The 18,207-nt window shown below is 47.6% G+C and overlaps 2 protein-coding genes across 3 annotated transcripts in view; both read left to right on the forward strand.

Moving 5' to 3' along the window:
* The window catches only part of ZC3H7A (zinc finger CCCH-type containing 7A), a 32,113-nt gene extending 18,483 nt beyond the window's left edge, over positions 1 to 13,630 (forward strand). For both annotated transcript variants that reach the window (XM_083711369.1, XM_083711370.1), the window contains 10 exons: positions 684 to 880; positions 1,947 to 2,041; positions 4,142 to 4,323; positions 5,359 to 5,435; positions 5,994 to 6,127; positions 7,340 to 7,445; positions 8,147 to 8,255; positions 10,251 to 10,384; positions 10,767 to 10,930; positions 12,686 to 13,630. In XM_083711369.1, coding sequence (XP_083567495.1) covers positions 684 to 880; positions 1,947 to 2,041; positions 4,142 to 4,323; positions 5,359 to 5,435; positions 5,994 to 6,127; positions 7,340 to 7,445; positions 8,147 to 8,255; positions 10,251 to 10,384; positions 10,767 to 10,930; positions 12,686 to 12,875 — 1,388 coding nt within the window. In that variant the 3' untranslated portion in view covers positions 12,876 to 13,630. The remainder of the gene's footprint in view (positions 1 to 683; positions 881 to 1,946; positions 2,042 to 4,141; positions 4,324 to 5,358; positions 5,436 to 5,993; positions 6,128 to 7,339; positions 7,446 to 8,146; positions 8,256 to 10,250; positions 10,385 to 10,766; positions 10,931 to 12,685) is intronic.
* A 2,033-nt stretch (positions 13,631 to 15,663) lies between these two features.
* The window catches only part of TXNDC11 (thioredoxin domain containing 11), a 40,016-nt gene continuing 37,472 nt past the window's right edge, over positions 15,664 to 18,207 (forward strand). The window contains exon 1 of the mRNA XM_083711385.1: positions 15,664 to 16,426. Coding sequence (XP_083567511.1) covers positions 16,200 to 16,426 — 227 coding nt within the window. The 5' untranslated portion in view covers positions 15,664 to 16,199. The remainder of the gene's footprint in view (positions 16,427 to 18,207) is intronic.

Below are 18,207 nucleotides of genomic sequence, written 5' to 3' on the forward strand. Positions count from 1 at the left end.
TTGAGTGGTTAAAGAAAAGCTGGCTTATCATTGTCTGGCTGCTTCTGAAATTAGGGGTGTGGTTAGGCGTGGGTGAGAATTCAGGTGCGACATCCAGCCGTTTGGTAAGGCGTATATAACCCCTTTCTGTAACTAAAGGTAAAGGACCCCTGCCAGTTAAGTCCAGTTGTGAACGACTCTGGGGTTGCGGCGCTCATCTCACTTTGCTGGCTGAGGGAGCCGGCATTTGTCCACAGTTTTTCCGGGTCATGTGGCCAGCATGACTAAGCCGCTTCTGGCGAAACCAGAGCAGCGCACGGAAACGCCGTTTACCTTCCCGCCAGAGTGGTACCTATTTATCTACTTGCACTGGTGTGCTTTCGAACTGCTAGGTTGGCAGGAGCTGGGACCGAGCAACGGGAGCTCACCCCGTCGCGGGGATTCGAACTGCTGACCTGCTGATTGGCAAGCCCTAGGCTCAGTGGTTTAGACCACAGCGCCACCTGCACTGTAACTTTACTGTGGCCAAAACAAAATGCGGGGCTGGGCAGATGCAGGAAATACAGAAAGAAATCCCCCCTCCCTGTTTTCATCCAGTGGTCCAGAATGAAGCAGAGGCTGTACAGCCATGAGTGAGGGTGAAAGGAGGGCCGATGCTGCGTAAAGGCTTTCCAAGCTCACTTTAATGTCCTGTTGTTTTCCAGATGTTGCTGCTGAAGAAGAGTGCAGATATCCTGGCCATTGCACCTTTGCTTACTGCCAAGAAGAAATAGATGTTTGGACTCTGGAACGCAAAGGGGCCTTCAGTCGCGAAGCTCTCTTTGAAGGCAGTGGAGAGATCAGGTTGACCGTGTCCCGACTCCTGCAGGAACATCACGGGCAGTTCATGTTTCTTTGTGAGGTGCGTATCGACAAACGTTAAGCAGAACCAGGCAAATGAATTCCATGCAGCACAGTTGTGTTGTGTCAGCACCGAGGGACCTCCTGCCCAGGGGCCTAATTAGAATCTGCAGGGGTCCTAATTTGGCCTCTGGGGCCATTCCCCCCCCCAACCCATGTCCACCTGCCCCATATCATTTGTGAGGGCAGGCATAGTCCAGGTAAAGACGAAGTTGCAAAGGGGCTCTCGTTGTGTGTCTTTTAAACCTGGTGCCTAATTCAATTCCCGCTGAGCTTGGCTGCAGGAATATACCTTTTGCATCTCTGCTTAAACTTAGGCCCAGGCTGCAAAAGAAGAAATTGAAAAATCTGGAGCATACTTTGAATGTGCCTCCGATTCTTTCTTTTCAAGGTGGGCAGCCTCAGGTGATTAAGAGTTAGATTGCCCCACCTGCCTATCAAAATTTCCCCCAGTGGGTCCTCTTCCCCAGCCCTGTGCTAGGTGAACTTCCAGGAATAATTAGGTTTTTGAAGTTGAATGTCCTGACTTACACCTCTAGCCCCCAATTTTAGTAGTTAAGACCACCTTGTTAGGCTTTGTACAAGTTGGAGCTGCAATGCAGTGTAGTTTGGGTGTCCTTAGGTGGTTGGGTGTTTAAAAGATGCTTTTTTACTTCTGCAAGCTTCCAGGGTTCTCTAGAGCCTGCTCATTCCTCCCTCCAGTTCTTCAATGGCTTCAGTCCTGTCAGCACTCACTACCTGAGTTTGCTGAGAGCCAGTGTGGTGTAGTGGTTAAGAGCGGTAGACTCGTAATCTGGTGAACCGGGTTCGCTTCCCCGCTCCTCCACATGCAGCTGCTGGGTGACCTTGGGCTAGTCACACTTCTCTGAAGTCTCTCAGCCCCACTCACCTCACAGAGTGTTTGTTGTGGGGGAGGAAGGGAAAGGAGAATGTTAGCCGCTTTGAGACTCCTCTGGGTAGTGATAAAGCGGGATATCAAATCCAAAGTCGTTGTCGTCTTCTTCTGATAGCAGGCAGGTGCCTTTCCCCCTCTTCTTGTTATAAAGCACTTTGTTTTTGTTTTTCAGAAATGTTTTGAGCATAAACCAAGAATAATAAGCAAAAACAAGGACAACGCCTCTTACTGCTCTCACCCTGCTAAGCACGAATTTGAAGACAACAAGTACGTCGATAATCCCTATATCTTGTCTCTCCTGAATTTTAAAATACTTCTCTGTGTGTATTACAGATGCATGTGCGTGTTCTAGTTTCCCTTAACTGTTAAATAAATTGTGTGGACTGTAGCTCTGCTTTGCATCCAAAAGGTCCTTGTTCGAATCCCCAGTGATATCTCTCGCCCGGTTTGGGCTGGGAGAGAGCCCTGCCTGAAACCCTGGATAGCTGCTGCCAGTCAGTGTAGACAGTACTGAGCAAGATGGGCCAGTGGTCTGACTCTAAGACAGCTTCCTATGTCCCTATCTGGGCCTTCCTCCATGCATAACTAGATTGTTTCAGCCATAGCAACAGCACAACTATGAAAATGTTTCTTTATATGTGGCAGGTTGAATTCAGGAGCCATTGTGGTCTGCTGCATTTCGTCACATAGATACATTGTGCTGTTGAAAAACGACTGCATTTAGGTTCCAAATCCTACCCATTTTTATTTCGAGGCCTGTTTAGTTCCCCCAGTGGTTGGCTCGTGGCCCTCTAACATTTTGTGTTGATTCGAGCTTTCCTTGGATTCAGTGGGAACAGGGGTGATTTCTGTCAGCTGTACAGGTGGATCGTAGTGTTACAGACCTGGAACACATGTTAGATGTTTCCCCAATCAGGTGAGCCTGAAGCAAGAGTTATGGGGAGGGGGCTGTGGCTCAGTGGCAGAGCAGCTGCTCTGCATGCCAGGCTCAATCTCTGGCATCCCCAGCTAAAATAAAGGCTCGTGGTAGCTGAGAGAGCGCCTGCCCATCTGGGACTGGGCTTGGTGGATCAAATACTCTGGTCTGCTTCCTAGAATCCTGAATCAAATGATACAACAGGACCAGGAGTAGTATAGTGACTCGGCTACAGATCAGGAAGACCCCAACTGAAAAGTCTCCTTTGCCATAAATGCACTAGGTGTCCTTAAGGAAGCTGCCCAGGCCCAAGAATCTTGTCTTGCTACGCAAAGCCCTTGAACAATGTGGGTTCAGGGTCCCTTGAGGACTGCCTGAGCCACTGTGTCCCAACTCAGTCACGGAGATCATCTGGAGGGGTGCTGTTGGTTGCCCTCAGTGATACAGAGACCCAACTGGCCTCGGCCAGACATAGGACATTTAGCGCTGCCAGTCCCACGCTGTAGAAGACTCTTCCACAAGAGATTTGGCAGAGATATCCTTGCTTTTGGCCAGGGGTCAGCAAACCTTTTCAGCAGGGGGCCGCTACACTGTCCCTCAGACCTTGTGAGGGGCTGGACTACATTTTTTTTGGGGGGGGGAAATGAATTCCTATGTCCCACAAATAACACAGAGATGCATTTTAAATAAAAGGACACATTCTACTCATGTAAAAACACACTGATTCCTGGACCATCCGCGGTCCGGATTGAGAAGGTGATTGGGCCGGATCCGGCCCCTGGGCCTTAGTTTGCCTGCCCGTGCTTTTCACTATCATGTGTCTCCTGGAGATTATTTTTTATGCTGGCAGGCCCGTGCAGTTGTCTCAAATTCTCTTGAGTAGCTAGTCATTTTAGTGATTGTTTCTTGCTGCCTTAATGCGTTCCCTCCCCCCTGTATTGTGCCCTAATATTTTATGTGTGGGTGGTATATAATTATTCCTATGAATGAGTAAATAAATCACCACCTCAGTCCCAACACCCCATCTCTGTAATAAACAAATGCTAAGTAGGATTAATTGTTCTAAAGTAGGTGTGGGGAACCTTTGACTCTCCAGATGTTGCTCTAGCAAGCATGACTGATAGCCAGGGATGATGGGAGCCGTAGCGCAGCAACTGCTGGAGGGCCAAAGGCTCCCCACACCTGGTGTGTATTATTGATTAAAGCAAATTTAATCAAGTTCATCTTGGTTAAGGTGATGGGTTTTGCAGGTTCTGCAACATTGCAAGAGGAAACCGTGGTAGACCACAGTGAATGTTGACAGGAGTCTCCTGTTTATTTAAACTGGCGCATATAAACCTCTTTCTGGTGTTGGTGGCTTAAATATTCATTGCCTAAACCAAAAATCTTTTGAAGCGGCTTTTCCGAAACTTTCTTTTACTGACACTCACCTTTTTTAAAACAACAACTAGGTGCCTTGTCCACATTCTGCAGGAAACGACAGTAAAGTATTCTAAGATACGACCTTTTCACGCTCAGTGTCAGCTAGATTTGTGCCGGCATGAAGTTCGTTATGGCTGTTCACGGGATGACGAGTGTTTCTATGCTCACAGTCTTGTAGAGCTCCAAGTGTGGATAATGCAGAGTAAGACAGGTAAGTCTGGGGCAGTAATGGGTGCTAAAAACATCTTTGTGCATGGCCAGAGTTCATTTTTACAGACTGCTTAACCCCTCTGGAACTTGAGAGGGGTCTTCCCACTCCAACTCCCGGGTGATGTAAAACACGACACCTTCCTGACAATGAGAACGGGTGCATTGCAGCTACATCCTTTAAATATGTGTCTGTGAAGTGTAACTGCATTTCAGCAAGAAGTCGGCAAGAGCTAAGTCTTGCTGCATGTTTTTAGCGGTTCTGCTTTTGTGTTTTTAAACTGCAGTCATGTGCACAATTACTTGGGAGTTAGCCCTGCTGAACATAGTGTGGCATTTACAGATAGGTAGCCGTGTTGGTCTGCCATAGTCAAAACAAAATAAAAAAATTCCTTCCAGTAGCACCTTAAAGACCAACTAAGTTAGTTCTAGGTATGAGCTTTCGTGTGCATGCACACTTCTTCAGGTGTATCTGAAGAAGTGTGCATGCACACGAAAGCTCATACCTAGAACTAACTTAGTTGGTCTTTAAGGTGCTACTGGAAGGAATTTTTTTATAGTGTGGCATATTTCTATTCTGAATACACATGCATAGGCTTGTGTTATTAGTAAGGTTTTCTGATTAATGAACATTCCAGAGCACATTTCCTTGCTAAGACTCAACTAATGCCAGTGCCTTCTGCAGACATCCTTGCCAGATTTCAGGTGTGCCCTGATACTTGTAAACTTTCTCCAACCTGATTGTGCTCAAGCAGAAGAGCTGTCTTAAAATGATTCAGTCTTATAAGGTTAATTTCTATTCAAAATCAACCGCTTGTGGAAAGCTACGCTTAACCTGGGAGTAAAACAATGCATGCAGGTTGTTCTGCGCATTGGATATGGCAACTTCTTTATATTACTGTTTTAAACCTTTTTTTAAAAAAAGTCAATCGCTAATACTGAAATGTTCATAAAATATCAGCCTTGAAGGTCTCGGTAGTGCTTGTGCAATGGTTAGCAACATCAAAATTTCCTAAAATGCATGTCTCCCTCACCACAGGTATTTCTCATGAGGCTATTGTTCAAGAATCAAAAAAATATTGGCAGGCTATGGAGTCTAATGCACATGGAGCACAGGTATTTTTCTCAGATTGCCCCAAGCAGCACACTGGCTCACGAAAATTAAGGGATTGGAGTTCAGGGATTGGGATGCAAAAGTTTGGGTTCAAGTCTTTACATTGCTAGTTGAAAAAGGATCAGATAGCAGGAACAGGAGAAAGATCCTTCTCTGCCTGAGATCCTGGAAAGTCCATATTGGGATAGATGGACAAATGTCACAAACTACTTAGGCCAGGCTTCCTCAGCCTCGGCCCTCTAGATGTTTTTGAGACCACAATTCCCAGCATCCCTGATCACTGGGCCCTGCTAGCTAGGGATCATGGGAGTTGAAGGCCAAAAACATCTGGAGGGCCGAGGTTGAGGAAGCCTGACTTAGGGGTACAGAGTTTCCCTTGTCACCCCTTTCCTAATCTTCCCTGGTGCAGAAGAGCCATTCTGAAGTAGATGTTAATTTTCCAGACAGTCTTGATACAGGAAAAGACAGTATTACAGTTATCTCCTTTCATCTTGGATGCTTATGGGGTGTTGGACTGTTTTTGCAAACCTAAATGGTCTTGCTTTTCGTTTCGTTTCCAGGTTCTCAGCAGCCAAGTGAAGCACGGATCTCTGAATCTGAAAATGAAGTTTGTGTGCGCACAGTGCTGGAGAAATGGCCAAGTTAGTGAGCCAGACAAAAACAAGAAATACTGTAGCGCAAAGGCAAGGCATCCGTAAGTCACATGTTTCCCCTCTGCCCCACGAAGTTGCTGGGGTTGGATGCTTGTTGGAATGGCCTTGGGGTGGTTGCTGGCTGGGAATCACTAGGTTGGGACTTAAGTCTTTTAGGTAGGATTTCAGGATACATTTTGCCTTGTAGCAGAACATGACAGTGATGTTGTCCTTACCAGGTAAAAACTTCCACTCACCAGCTAAGCTGGAGAATTGCCAATATTAAAACTGTAACATACAGACCCAGTTCACATGTAACATCAAGCCCAAACAGTGGCTTAGCATGAACATGCAGTTCCTGGAGTCTAGATTATGGCTGTTTTGCGTCTCCTCTGGTGCCTGCTGGTTCAGTGTGTTGTGTGAACCCTGGGCTAATGGTTTGTCTTAGTGCAGATAAAGCATGAGCTAAACCAATGTATCCTTGTTTTATTAAAAAAAATAAGGCTTTTATGAAGAACAGCAGCCTTTTGTTTGAGTTCCTGGACCTGTTAACCTTGACTGTGCCCTAAAAGCAGGCCAGGCATCACAATCTGCTCAAGAGTCTCAAGGTGAAATCTGGGAGAAGACCCTTAAATAAATCTTTGTTAGGTGCAACCTGCATAGAACTCAGCTAGGTCTGTCTCAATCCTTTTGCCCCAAGCACAGGTTCTTTGGTTTGTGCCAGTTCCTCTTTGCAGAGGCATGAGCGTAGAAATTTCTTTAGCAGGAGGCTGGGCCTCTGGACACACTTTGTTCACTCACCAAAAGGGAACTTGAAGCTGTTTGATCATATGATGTTTGCAGCGCTTGATGTAAACCGGGGTTGGGAACCTTTGTCCCTGCAGATGTTGCTGGATTACAACTCTCATCATCCCAGACTAGTGACTATGCTGTCTGGGGCTGATGGGAATTGAACAATGTCTGGGAAACCAATTTGTCATCCCTTGTGTAAAAAAAAAATGGAAAAAAAAGAGCATGTATTATAGAGCTGGTCTTCAGCTGGTGGGTTGCAGCCTGATCCACGGTGGGTCACGATAGCAGCACCTTGCAAATATACGATAACATATTAGGAAATGGGTCCCCCAATGAATGTTTGGTTTAAAAGTGGGTCCTGGGTCTGCAAAGGTTGAAGATAGCTATATTGTAGGAACTGTTTGGGTCTAAAGTCCTGGTGTGAGCTTCCTTCTGCCACAGCCATGCTGTGCAATTTCAGTTTTTCCCCTGTCCTTTTACAGATGGACCAAAGATCGCCGGGTGATGCTGGTGATGTCGAACGAGCGTAAGAAGTGGAATACGATCCGCCCACTTCCTACAAAGAAGCAAGTGCCTTTGCAGTTTGATGTGAGCATGTCTTTAAAATCTGGGCTTGGCTTTTTTGTGTTCCTCATAGTGCTAGCATTACTCGTTTGGAGACAGAAAATCCAGAGTTGGCTCTTTTACACAATCTGTGGGAAGAAGTTGATCTTGTACTTTTGTGTTAAAGTGTTCCATGGCTGTAAGCATTAAAAATAAAATAAAATGCTGGACCACGAAGGTCATGCCAAGAATTTTCATCCTTCCTTTCCTCCAAGCAGCTCAGGGTAATATACAAGGGGGTGAGGTGTGTCCCATTTTGTCTTTACAACAACGCTGTGAGATTGGTGTCTGGTGCCAGGTCATTCCAACCAGTTTTATGGCTAAATGGGTGGTTGAACCCAGGTTTTCCCAAAGCTTAACATTTTTTTTAACCCCTTCACTGCATTTGCTGTCTGCAGAAAGTGAACTGGAAGATTCCAGACATTACTTTATGTTAAGGTTGCTCTGTTGATTTTCTAAAAATCAGTAAAAGGGATGGGCACAATCCACCAAACTCAGGTGTTCCTCCAATACCAATTTATACAAATAGGTGTTGCACCTAGTATCATCTTCTGCAAAGTGGAAGTGTGTGTGTGTGTGTGTGTGTGTGAGAGAGAGAGAGAGAGAGAGAGAATGAGAGAGACTTCAAATTGTTCCTCATGCAGAATGCAGCTTCTCTGAGAGCAGCTTATTTCTTCCTTATCTAGCTGTGCAATCATATTGCATCGGGCAAGAAATGTCAGTATGTCGGAAACTGCTCCTTTGCTCACAGTCATGAAGAGCGAGAAATGTGGACTTATATGAAGGAGAACGGCAGTAAGTAAACTTAAACAATGCAGGAAAGCACACTGTACACCTGTTAGCATTTTGATCCCTTTGCCTGCTCTCAGGTATGGGTTTTCCTTGTTATCTGCCTTGATTTTATTATGTCTGTGCCCAGATCCATAGGATTAGGACAGTCTGCGAGTTAGGCTGGATAAGTCCCGTTTCAATGCCACATAAACCCAGTTTCCAAACTCTGCTTTAGGTTATTCGCCTTATACACCTGTGCAAGTTAATTGGCATGCTGCGTTAATGTTGTTGGTATTTTGACTTTATCAAATCCTAGAATGTTTCAGCAAGCAATGCGAAACTGAAGCATGCAGATTTAGGGGTTGAGGCAAGCTAGTGGAGGAAAAAAATGACGGAATAGATGTCACCTGCCATTTTATCTGACTGGGACTGCATTAGACTTTTACATAGTAGTGATACTCTACAATCTCTGTGTGAACCCTTCCACAAATCTCTTAGATAACCGTGCAAACCATCTCTGGGTATGCCGTTGGGTACACTCAGCGCCCATTTTACACCCATGAGAACTAAAATCTTTTATTTTTTTTAAAAAAAGTTGGTGAAAACTGATTCTCAAGAGCGTTGGTAGCAGTTTCTTGCATAACCCCTCGCTTTTTCCATGTGAAGATAAGTCGCATCTTGTGTGCATGTGTTTTAACTATGCAAAGAGCAGAGCATGTCAAATCCTGCACATACGACATTCTTGCTCGGATCCCAGAAGATTGTGTCTTGTAAGATGTTTTCGGAAAGTGTTTTTTTCTGTTTTTGTTTTGCGTTGGGTTAGCTCACTTGGAAGTAAAATTTAAACGCCTCTGTATGAATGGGCTCTTCTGTGCCTGCCAGTGTGAGCCATGTTTGGTGGGAGCAAAGTGGGCTGAAAGAGAGGCAGTGCAGCTGGAAGTTCCTTAGTTACTTCCATTCCAAGATGGCCATGCCAGGCATTCCCTGTTTCTTCCTACCTCCTCCAGTAGGTGACCTAGATAATGTCTGAGTCCCCGTGACTTGTTTTCCAAACCAAAGTTTGCCCAGAAGAAAAGCCATGAAACACAGGAAGCTGTCTTGAGTCAGAACATTGGTCCATCCAGCTCTGACTGGCAGCAGCTCTATGAGATTCCAGGCTGGAGTCTCTCCCAGTCCAATCTGGAGATCCCAGGGATTGGACCTGGGATCTTCTGCCTTCAGGGCAGATGCTGTACCACTGAGCTACGTCTGCTCCCCTGAGAAGTATGCCACCATAATAAAAGATCTGGACTTTGTTCCTTTTCAGTGAGTCCATGACATATTCATAGCATTGGCCTGTTCAGTTTACTTAGGTAAAGGTAAAGGGACCCCTGACCATTAGGTCCAGTCGTGGCCGACTCTGGGGTTGCGGCGCTCATCTTGCTTTATTGGCCAAGGGAGCCGGCGTACAGCTTCCGGGTCATGTGGCCAGCATGACTAAGCTGCTTCTGGCAAACCAGAGCAGCGCACGGAAACGCCGTTTACCTTCCTGCCAGAGCGGTACCTGTTTTCTGTATTTTTTGTTCTATAAGACGCACCAGACCACAAGATGCACCTAGTTTTTGGAGGAGGAAAACAAGAAAAAAAATGTTCTGAATCTCAGAAGCCAGAACAGCAAGAGGAATCGCTGCGCAGTGAAAGCAGCAATCCCTCTTGCTGCTCTGTGATAGCTGCGCAGCCTGTATTCGCTCCATAAGACACACACACATTTCCCCTTACCTTTTAGGAGGGAAAAGTGAGTCTTATAGAGCAAAAAATACGGTATCTACTTGCACTTTGACGTGCTTTTGAACTGCTAGGTTGGCAGGAGCAGGGACCGAGCAACGGGAGCTCACCCCGTCGCGGGGATTCGAACCGCCGACCTTCTGATCGGCAAGTCCTAGGCTCTGTGGTTTAACCCACAGCGCCATCTGCGTCCCTTCAGTTTACTTACTCTTAACTTAATTGCTGCAAACTTAATTTAGCTCTGTTCTCACTTAGTTCAAGACATGGAGCAGTTGTATGAAATGTGGCTGAAAAGCCAAAAGCCAGAAAAAGGGGAGGACCCAGCTGCTCAAGCGAACAAGGAAAATGGGAAGCAAATTCACATGCCAACAGATTATGCTGAAGTTACGGTAAGAGACGAGGAACCTTAGGCGACAGTAGGCCCATCATATATTTAATTTCAGGTTGAGGGAAGTCACACACACATATCCTCAGGTGTCACTGCAAGCTTAAAGCAGTGGACACCATTGTTACATGTGTACTGCTAAGCTTGTTCAGACAGTGTGCTCCGTTTCCCCTGTCCTGCCACCAGCCCGACCTTGACTAGAGCTGGCAAAGAACAGGCCTACTGGTCTGTCAGGGGGACAATAATTGTTCCTTTCCTGCTACAATCTTACTTTCAAAGCTCCACGGGACATGCCCAGAGAAATGCCATCAGTTGCTCAGGTTAACCAGATTTACATACCGTGCCTTGTCCTCCTGCGGTGGCTCACCCTTGCGTTTTTTAACCAGGTGGACTTCCATTGCTGGATGTGTGGGAAGAACTGTAACAGTGAGAAACAATGGCAAGGCCACATCTCCTCAGAAAAGCATAAAGAGAAAGTATTCCACACAGAAGATGACCAAAACTGCTGGCAGCATCGCTTTCCAACTGGCTATTTCAGCATTTGTGATAGGTAGGTGCATGTTGACTCTTTGGTATTCATCTCGACACAAAGCCAGTGGTTGAGTTGGGGTTCCACCCCATCGTTCAACTGAGGTCCAGTGCCGAGGGCCTTCTGGCGGTTCCCTCCCTGTGAGAAGCGAGGTTGCAGGGAACCAGGCAGAGGGGCTTCTTGGTAGTGCCACCCGCCCTGTGGAACGCCCTCCCATCAGATGTTGAGGAAATAAACAACTATCTGATTTTAGAAGACATCTGAAGGCAACCCTATTTAGGGAAGTTTTTAATGTTTGATGTTTTATCATGTTTTTAATATTCTGTTGGGAGCCGCCCAGAGTGGCTGGGGCAACCCAGCCAGATGGGCAGGGTATAAATAATAAATTATTATTATTATTATTATTACTACTACTAATTGGGGCAGAGAAGCTGCAGCCCTCCAGATGTTGCTGGGCATCAACTCCCGTTTGATCTAACCAGCTTGGCCAATAGTTGGCGATGATGGAAGTTGGTCTCTTATGAGCGTCCTCACCTCTGCAGTAGAGTCAAAGTTTCCAGTTTTGTACACAATAGATGTCTGGTTGTTGATCCATTTTGTTACATGGTTATAAGCACCTTCCCTACAACCGAAGAGGAGGGAAGAGGCCATTTCTCATTGTGATGTTTTGTACCTGCAAAAAGGCTTTTATTGCTGCTCTTTGTATATGGAATGAAGTTGCTCAGCTATCACTGTTGGGTATTTCATGTGCGATGGGTAACACCTTCTCTGTGACACGAGCACTTCCTGACTTAACACTGAAGCATTCAAAAAACTGTACCTAGCAGGGCTCTCTCTTCTCTGTTCATCAGCACTCCTACCAGTTTGTACACCGGGTTACATTTTTGGGGGAATCTGATTGCTCAAGCGACTCCGACTCACTTCTCAAGACCGACCCTGACACAGACACAGAGCACAAGACCCCGGCACTAATTTGCTGATGTGCTTTCATCACTTCTGTAGTCAGCGCTGGGCCGCTGCCATAGCAAGTGGCTACGCTGACCTTGCATCTGTTTATTTATCTCATACTTTCGGTGATTTCTGCTCATGAAAGAAATTAATCCCTTTCTCTGCATGTCCAGTTTCTCCCAACAATTTTTTGGTAGCAGGAATACTATTAGTCTTGGATTCCTTCCCCCCCCTTTTTTTAATGGACAAAATACAAGACAGTTGTCCCCCCCAACCCCCCCTTTAGTTATTGGCAGAGACCAAAAAGTACCTGTGGTCACATAGGTTATCTGGATTAGTTTGGGGTGGGGGGCTGACACCTGCAGCTAGCCCTGGGAGAACAGGGGCTTTATATGCTGTTGGAAGCTGAAATTCTCAGAATCTAAGGCCCATTCACCAGGGGCTGGGGAACCTGTGGCTCTGCAGGTAAATATTGGCTGAATTATAGCTTGGGCTGGTGAGATCTGAAGTCCCCACATCTTCTGGAAGGCTGTAGGCTCCCCATCACTGCCATCCAGGTCAAGTATGCAACCCCACCCAGTCTTTTAAATTGCATGTTTGCACGGGGGTGGCTGTGCCGTGAAGCAGGGTGCTTCACATGACAGGATTTAGGGGGCTGGGTGAAGACAGGAATTGATGGTAACACCAAGACTCTTGAGGGGTTGGGTCTCGCCTGCTGGTGAGGAGGGACATCCAGTGCTCTGCTTTATGCTGCAAAATGTCTTGAGCCAGCATTGTGGGTATAGTACGTTTTGCTCATTGCCTTTGGCACTTCTTTCTTTTAAACAGATATATGGCTGGTACTTGTGTGGAGGGAAACAACTGTAAATTTGCACATGGACCTGCTGAGCTCCGTGAATGGGAAGAACGGAGACACGTTCTAAGAATGAAGCTGAGCAAAGCCAGAAAAGATCACTTGATTGCTCCAAATGATAATGACTTTGGAAAATATAGTTTTTTGTTTAAAGATTTAAACTAACACTATAACAATGCATTTGTGTTGCCAGAAGGAAGCATAAAATCAGAATTTGACAATAATCAAAAGCATGTGACAGAAGCTGCAGATTTTTTCTGCTTTTATTGGCCTGTATTGTTCCTCCTGAAGAACAAAATGTAGTAGATGTGTAGGGGGGGAGTCGGCAGGTCTGTCTGTGCTCTCATGAAACAGAATGGTGAAGTTATAATAAAAACACAACCTGAAGTCTTACGTGCTTATTCGCCTTCTGTTGGACAGAAGAAAGTTGGAAAATAACGGGAAGGGTATTGAAGTGGTATTGTAATGCCTAGAAAGCCCCTAGTGTTGGTCCTTCAGCTGAAAACTTTTTAAGGTAAGCTTCTAAAAACAGATGTTTTGGGCTCAGAAGAAAATGATGGATAAAATTCTTCAGATGTTTTAATGGAGAGGATTTGTTTAAAACAAGTTTGCTATTTATCTCTATGTAGGTTGCTATAATAAAAGGATTTTCTTATTAAAAGATTTAAAGCAAAATAACCATTTAACTACAATATATGTTGAATGGGGTATTTTTCTCTATTTGTATGTTTCAATATAACTTGCTGAAAAGGATCTTGGAAGAGAGACACGTATTACTTTTTTTTGAAAATCAAGTAGTTAAAAATTCTGTTTCTTGGTCTTTGCTGTTTAAATGATGATTTTGAAAGATTCCACTTGTATGTCAGTATTGTGTATTGTATGGACCAATATTGCCTGTAATAAAGATAACTTTACATAAAGTCTCTTCCTAAACGTATCTTCAGACTCCTGAAGGATCGTTAATATTAGCCCTATAGCAAAAGGGGTAAGAGAGGCCATTCTGGACACACAGACAAACTTCCCGGTTTTATGTTAACAGAGTAGAATATATGCATATGTGCATTTCTGAGGTAGAGTGCAAGCTGTCATCTCCACGCTCTTAATCCCACATGGGATGGGGAACCTCCCAGATGCTCTCGACTCCCCACTCTAACCAGCATGACCAGTGATCAAAGGGGATGGAAGTTGTAGTGCAACATACGTAGTGGTGAGAGGTGTAGTACATTCCCTGTTCCTGATCCAAGGCATGTTTGCTAAACGAGCTCATTTCTTCCCACAGCAGCATTTTCTACTGTGGACTTCCTGCTAAATTCACACCAAGACATAATATAGCCAAGCTGCGCACCCTTGCAGCAGACACCTGGTTATCCTACGATCCCCAGTGCTGACCCAAAGTCCCCTTGGTGCACAATGTTTGATTGTTGATGGCATCCCAAGGTTTTCCTGCTCTGCACTTTTTAGGTTTCTTTCCGGTGTGCACGTTCAGACCGCCCCTACCTGTAAGCACATCTGAGCAGCACTAAGAAAACATTTGGGAAAGTTTTTAATAGTGGTGGGTTGTAATCTTTATTACAGCCTGCCTCAAGAGTGCTATAGGATACAAGCCCCCGTCAAATAGGCTAGGAAAACCCTTTAGTGCAGTAGCTAGAATGGTGTGGGGGTCATAGCTTGGTGGTAGAGCATCTACTTGACCTACAGGTTCCAGATTTTAGCATGGGAGAAAGCTGCTGCCGGTGTAGACCATACTGAGCTAAATGGACCCAACGGTCCGATTTGGTAAAAGGAAAGATAGGTTAGCTCCTTTTGCTGCCATCCTAGAATTTGTACAAAGCACTCTGGATGTGGGGCAGAAAACAGAAGCAATGAGAATAGCCTTGCAATGCAACAAAGCTCAATGTGTGTCTGTGCTTAATGTACCCACTTCCAGATCAAGCGTAGTGAGCAAGGAGGAAAGCTTGGGATTTTTTGGTGTGTGTTGTAGCCCCGTGTAGGGGAACTTCCAGTGCAGATTTGCCAGAGACCATGAACTGACAAAATTCCTTCATGGTTAAACCAAGCATAGCCAGCCAGTATCACATACTCTTGCTGCGGCAAAAAGTGTCTTTCAGGCAGAGCAGAATTAAAACTCGCTCCCCACAGGTGACAAGAGACGGCCACCAACTTGGGATGGCTTTAAAGGAGGATTACGCAGATTCATGGAGGAGAGGGCTACTAAGGGCTACCACTAGCTGTGATGGCTAGCTATGCTGTGCCTCCAACAGCTGGAGGCCATGTTGTTGTTGTTGTTGTTTAGTCGTGTCCGACTCTTCATGACCCCATGGACCAGAGCACGCCAGGCACTCCTGTCTTCTACTGCCTCCCGCAGTTTGGTCAGACTCATGTCTGTAGCTTCGAGAACACTGTCCAACCATCTTGTCCTCTGTCATCCCCTTCATCTTGTGCCCTCCATCTTTCCCAGGATCAGGGTCTTTTCCAGGGAGTCTTCTCTTCTCATGAGGTGGCCAAAGTCTTGGAGCCTCAGCTTCAGGATCTGTCCTTCCAGTGAGCACTCAGGGCTGATTTCCTTAAGAATGGAGAGGTTTGATCTTCTTGCAGTCCATGGGACTCTCAAGAGTCTCCTCCAGCACCAGAATTCAAAAGCTTTTGAATGATTTTGCTGGAGGCCATAAATGTTTCCAAAATCACAGGAGAGGGAAGGAGCTCTTGGGCTGGAATCCTGGCTTCCCACAGACATCTTGGTGGCCCCTGTGAGAATAGGGTGCTGGGTTGGATGGACCTGATCCAGCAAGGCTGCTCTTTACACCCTTAGATAGCAGGGTTGGGCGTGCCCAAATGTACCTGGCCTGCGCCCCCTAACTTAGCCCGGGGTCAGCACTGAAGGGAGGTTGAAGGGCCAGCCATATTCGTCTGCCCTTTGCACGGAACAAGAGCGGCGCCATCTTGTCCCTCCACCCTCAGGCAGCGAGGCCTTTGCGGGCCAGAGCCGGCGTGCCAAAAACGGAACATAACGATCAATATATTTATTTTTATTTGAAGTGGAAGCGAATTCCCACACGGGGGTAGCCCTGCGCCGTGTGAGGGAACAGCCGCCGGCAGTCCTTCCTGGAAGAGCCCGAGGCCTAGGAAAGGAGCCAGGCCTCCTCGCCATGGCCCGCCTCGGGAGACCCCCGCCGCGCCGCCGCCCTCGCTTCGAACCCGGCCGACGGAGCCCGCGCTCTCCCCGCGGCTCATGGCGGGCCTGCGCGAGGAGCTCCGCCACCTGAGGGGGAGGCCGGAGCGTAGGCCTCGCGCGCCTCCTCCCCGTCCCCACCTTCGCGGCCGGCCGGCTGGTTGGCGGGGCGGGGAGACGTGGCGGCGGCGGAGGCGCCTCTAGCTCCGGCCGCCGAGCGACGTGTGCGAGCGTGAGGGGCTCCGCTGGGCCCCGCCTAGGCCGGGCGGGCGGGCAGGCAAGGCCCCGGCCGGGAGGGACGGCGCGGAAGGGAGGAGGGCATGTCGGCATGCGGAGGACCCGGACCTGACTCCGGCCTTCCCTCAGCGCCTCCCGAGGCTCCGCAACACCAGCAGGAGGAGGAGAAGGAGGAGGAGGAAGAGAAGGAGAAGAAGCCGCAGCCCCGGTGGCTCGGCGCTTCCCGCATGGCCCGGCGGCCCGAGGTCCTGTGCGGCGCCGCGGTGGTGCTGAGCTGCGCTTTCCTGGTCGCCCTCAAAGTCACCTGCAGGTAAGCCAAGGCGCACCTGAGGAGGGGGGGGCTCAGGTTGGGCTTTTCTGCCCATGCCCAGGTGTGTTGGGGGGCATCTGGAAATGCGTGGGGGTGCAAAATGCAAAGCCTCCCCTTGCACAAAGTGCAGGAGTCCAAGCAGGTTTAATCCGAATCACTTGCCCCAGCAAGCTGATGAGGTGTTGGGGTGGAAGGGAGTGGCAGCTTCTCCCGAGTGGCTTCACCTGCGAAAGAGAGGGGTGGTATTTATTATTATTATTATTATTATTATTATTATTATTATTATTATTATTATTATTGAAGTGCAGTTGGGTCGTGTGGGGAAGAGGAGGAAGGGGCTGTCCGTGGACCGGGTCTCTCTTCTCTCTCCCGCCCATCCAAGCAGCAACTGCCAGAGCATCCCTGGGCATAAGCAGAGCGCTGGGTGTTGGGGCCATTCAGAGGACCATCCATGCTGCAGCTTGGTGGGTAGGGCATCTGTTTTGCAGGCAGAATGTCCTGGGTCCTGGCCCAAGCAGGTCTGAAATGCTGGAGAGCTGCTGCCAGTCTGTGTGGACATTACTGAGCTAGACGGGGCCAATGGTCTGACTCTGTATAAGGAACTTCCTACATAATCTTCTAGGTAGAGCTTAAGGCAACAGCCCTTTCCTGTTGTTTGTCATCGTGGTCGTCGCCCCCCCCCCAAAAAAAAACCCTCGAGCCCCCCCCCCCAGGATAGATTGCCTTCTTTAGGGATCATGGTTAACAGCTCCTGATTGACCTGGCCACCAGGATTGTATCTAATCTTTTTTTTTTTAAAGAGCCCTAATGAAATCTAGTAAGGTAAAGGTACCCCTGCCCATACGGGCCAGTCTTGACAGACTCTGGGGTTGTGCGCCCATCTCACTTAAGAGGCCAGGGGCCAGCGCTATCCGGAGACACTTCCGGGTCACGTGGCCAGCGTGACATCGCTGCTCTGGCGAGCCAGAGCTGCACACGGAAACGCCGTTTACCTTCCCGCTGGTAAGTGGTCCCTATTTATCTACTTGCACCCGGAGGTGCTTTCGAACTGATAGGTTGGCAGGCGCTGGGACCGAGCAGCGGGAGCGCACCCCGCCGCAGGGATTCGAACCGCCGACCTTTCGATCGGCAAGTCCTAGGCACTGAGGCTTTAACCCACAGCGCCACCTGCGTCCCTTAATGAAATCTAATTGCATCTAATTCAGTACCCCATTTGCAACAACAGTCAGTCAGATGCCTTTGGTAAGCCCCTGCCCCCAGAAAGCATGGCAGTAAAGTGACGGTCTTCCCTCACTGATTGGTCCCAGGATCTGACATTGAGAGGTATACTGCCTGAGTACATGGGGGCTCCATTTAGCTGTCATGGCTAGCAGCTGTTGATAGGTTTGTCCTGCATTCATTTGTCACCTGTTTGGAAAAAACCGCTGTCCTGTTGGTTTCATCAAGCCAGTTCCTTTGACATGGATTAGCTACTGTGTAATTTGTCTACAGAAAAGGGATGCGGGTGGCACTGTGGGTTAAACCACAGAGCCTAGGACTTGCCAATCGGAAGGTCGGTGGTTCAAATCCCCGCAATGGAGTGATCTCCCGTTGCTCGGTCCCAGCTCCTGCCAACCTAGCAGTTCGAAAGCACGTCAAAGTGCAAGTAGATAAATAGGCACTGCTCTGGTGGGAAGGTAAACGGCGTTTCCGTGCGCTGCTCTGGTTTGCCAGAAGCGGCGTAGTCATGCTGGCCACATGACCCGGAAGCTGTACATCGGCTCCCTCGGCCAATAAAGCGA

The sequence above is a fragment of the Podarcis gaigeae genome (genome assembly GCF_964106915.1).
Source record: "Podarcis gaigeae genome assembly, chromosome: 14".
NCBI classification, from domain to species: domain Eukaryota; kingdom Metazoa; phylum Chordata; class Lepidosauria; order Squamata; family Lacertidae; genus Podarcis; species Podarcis gaigeae.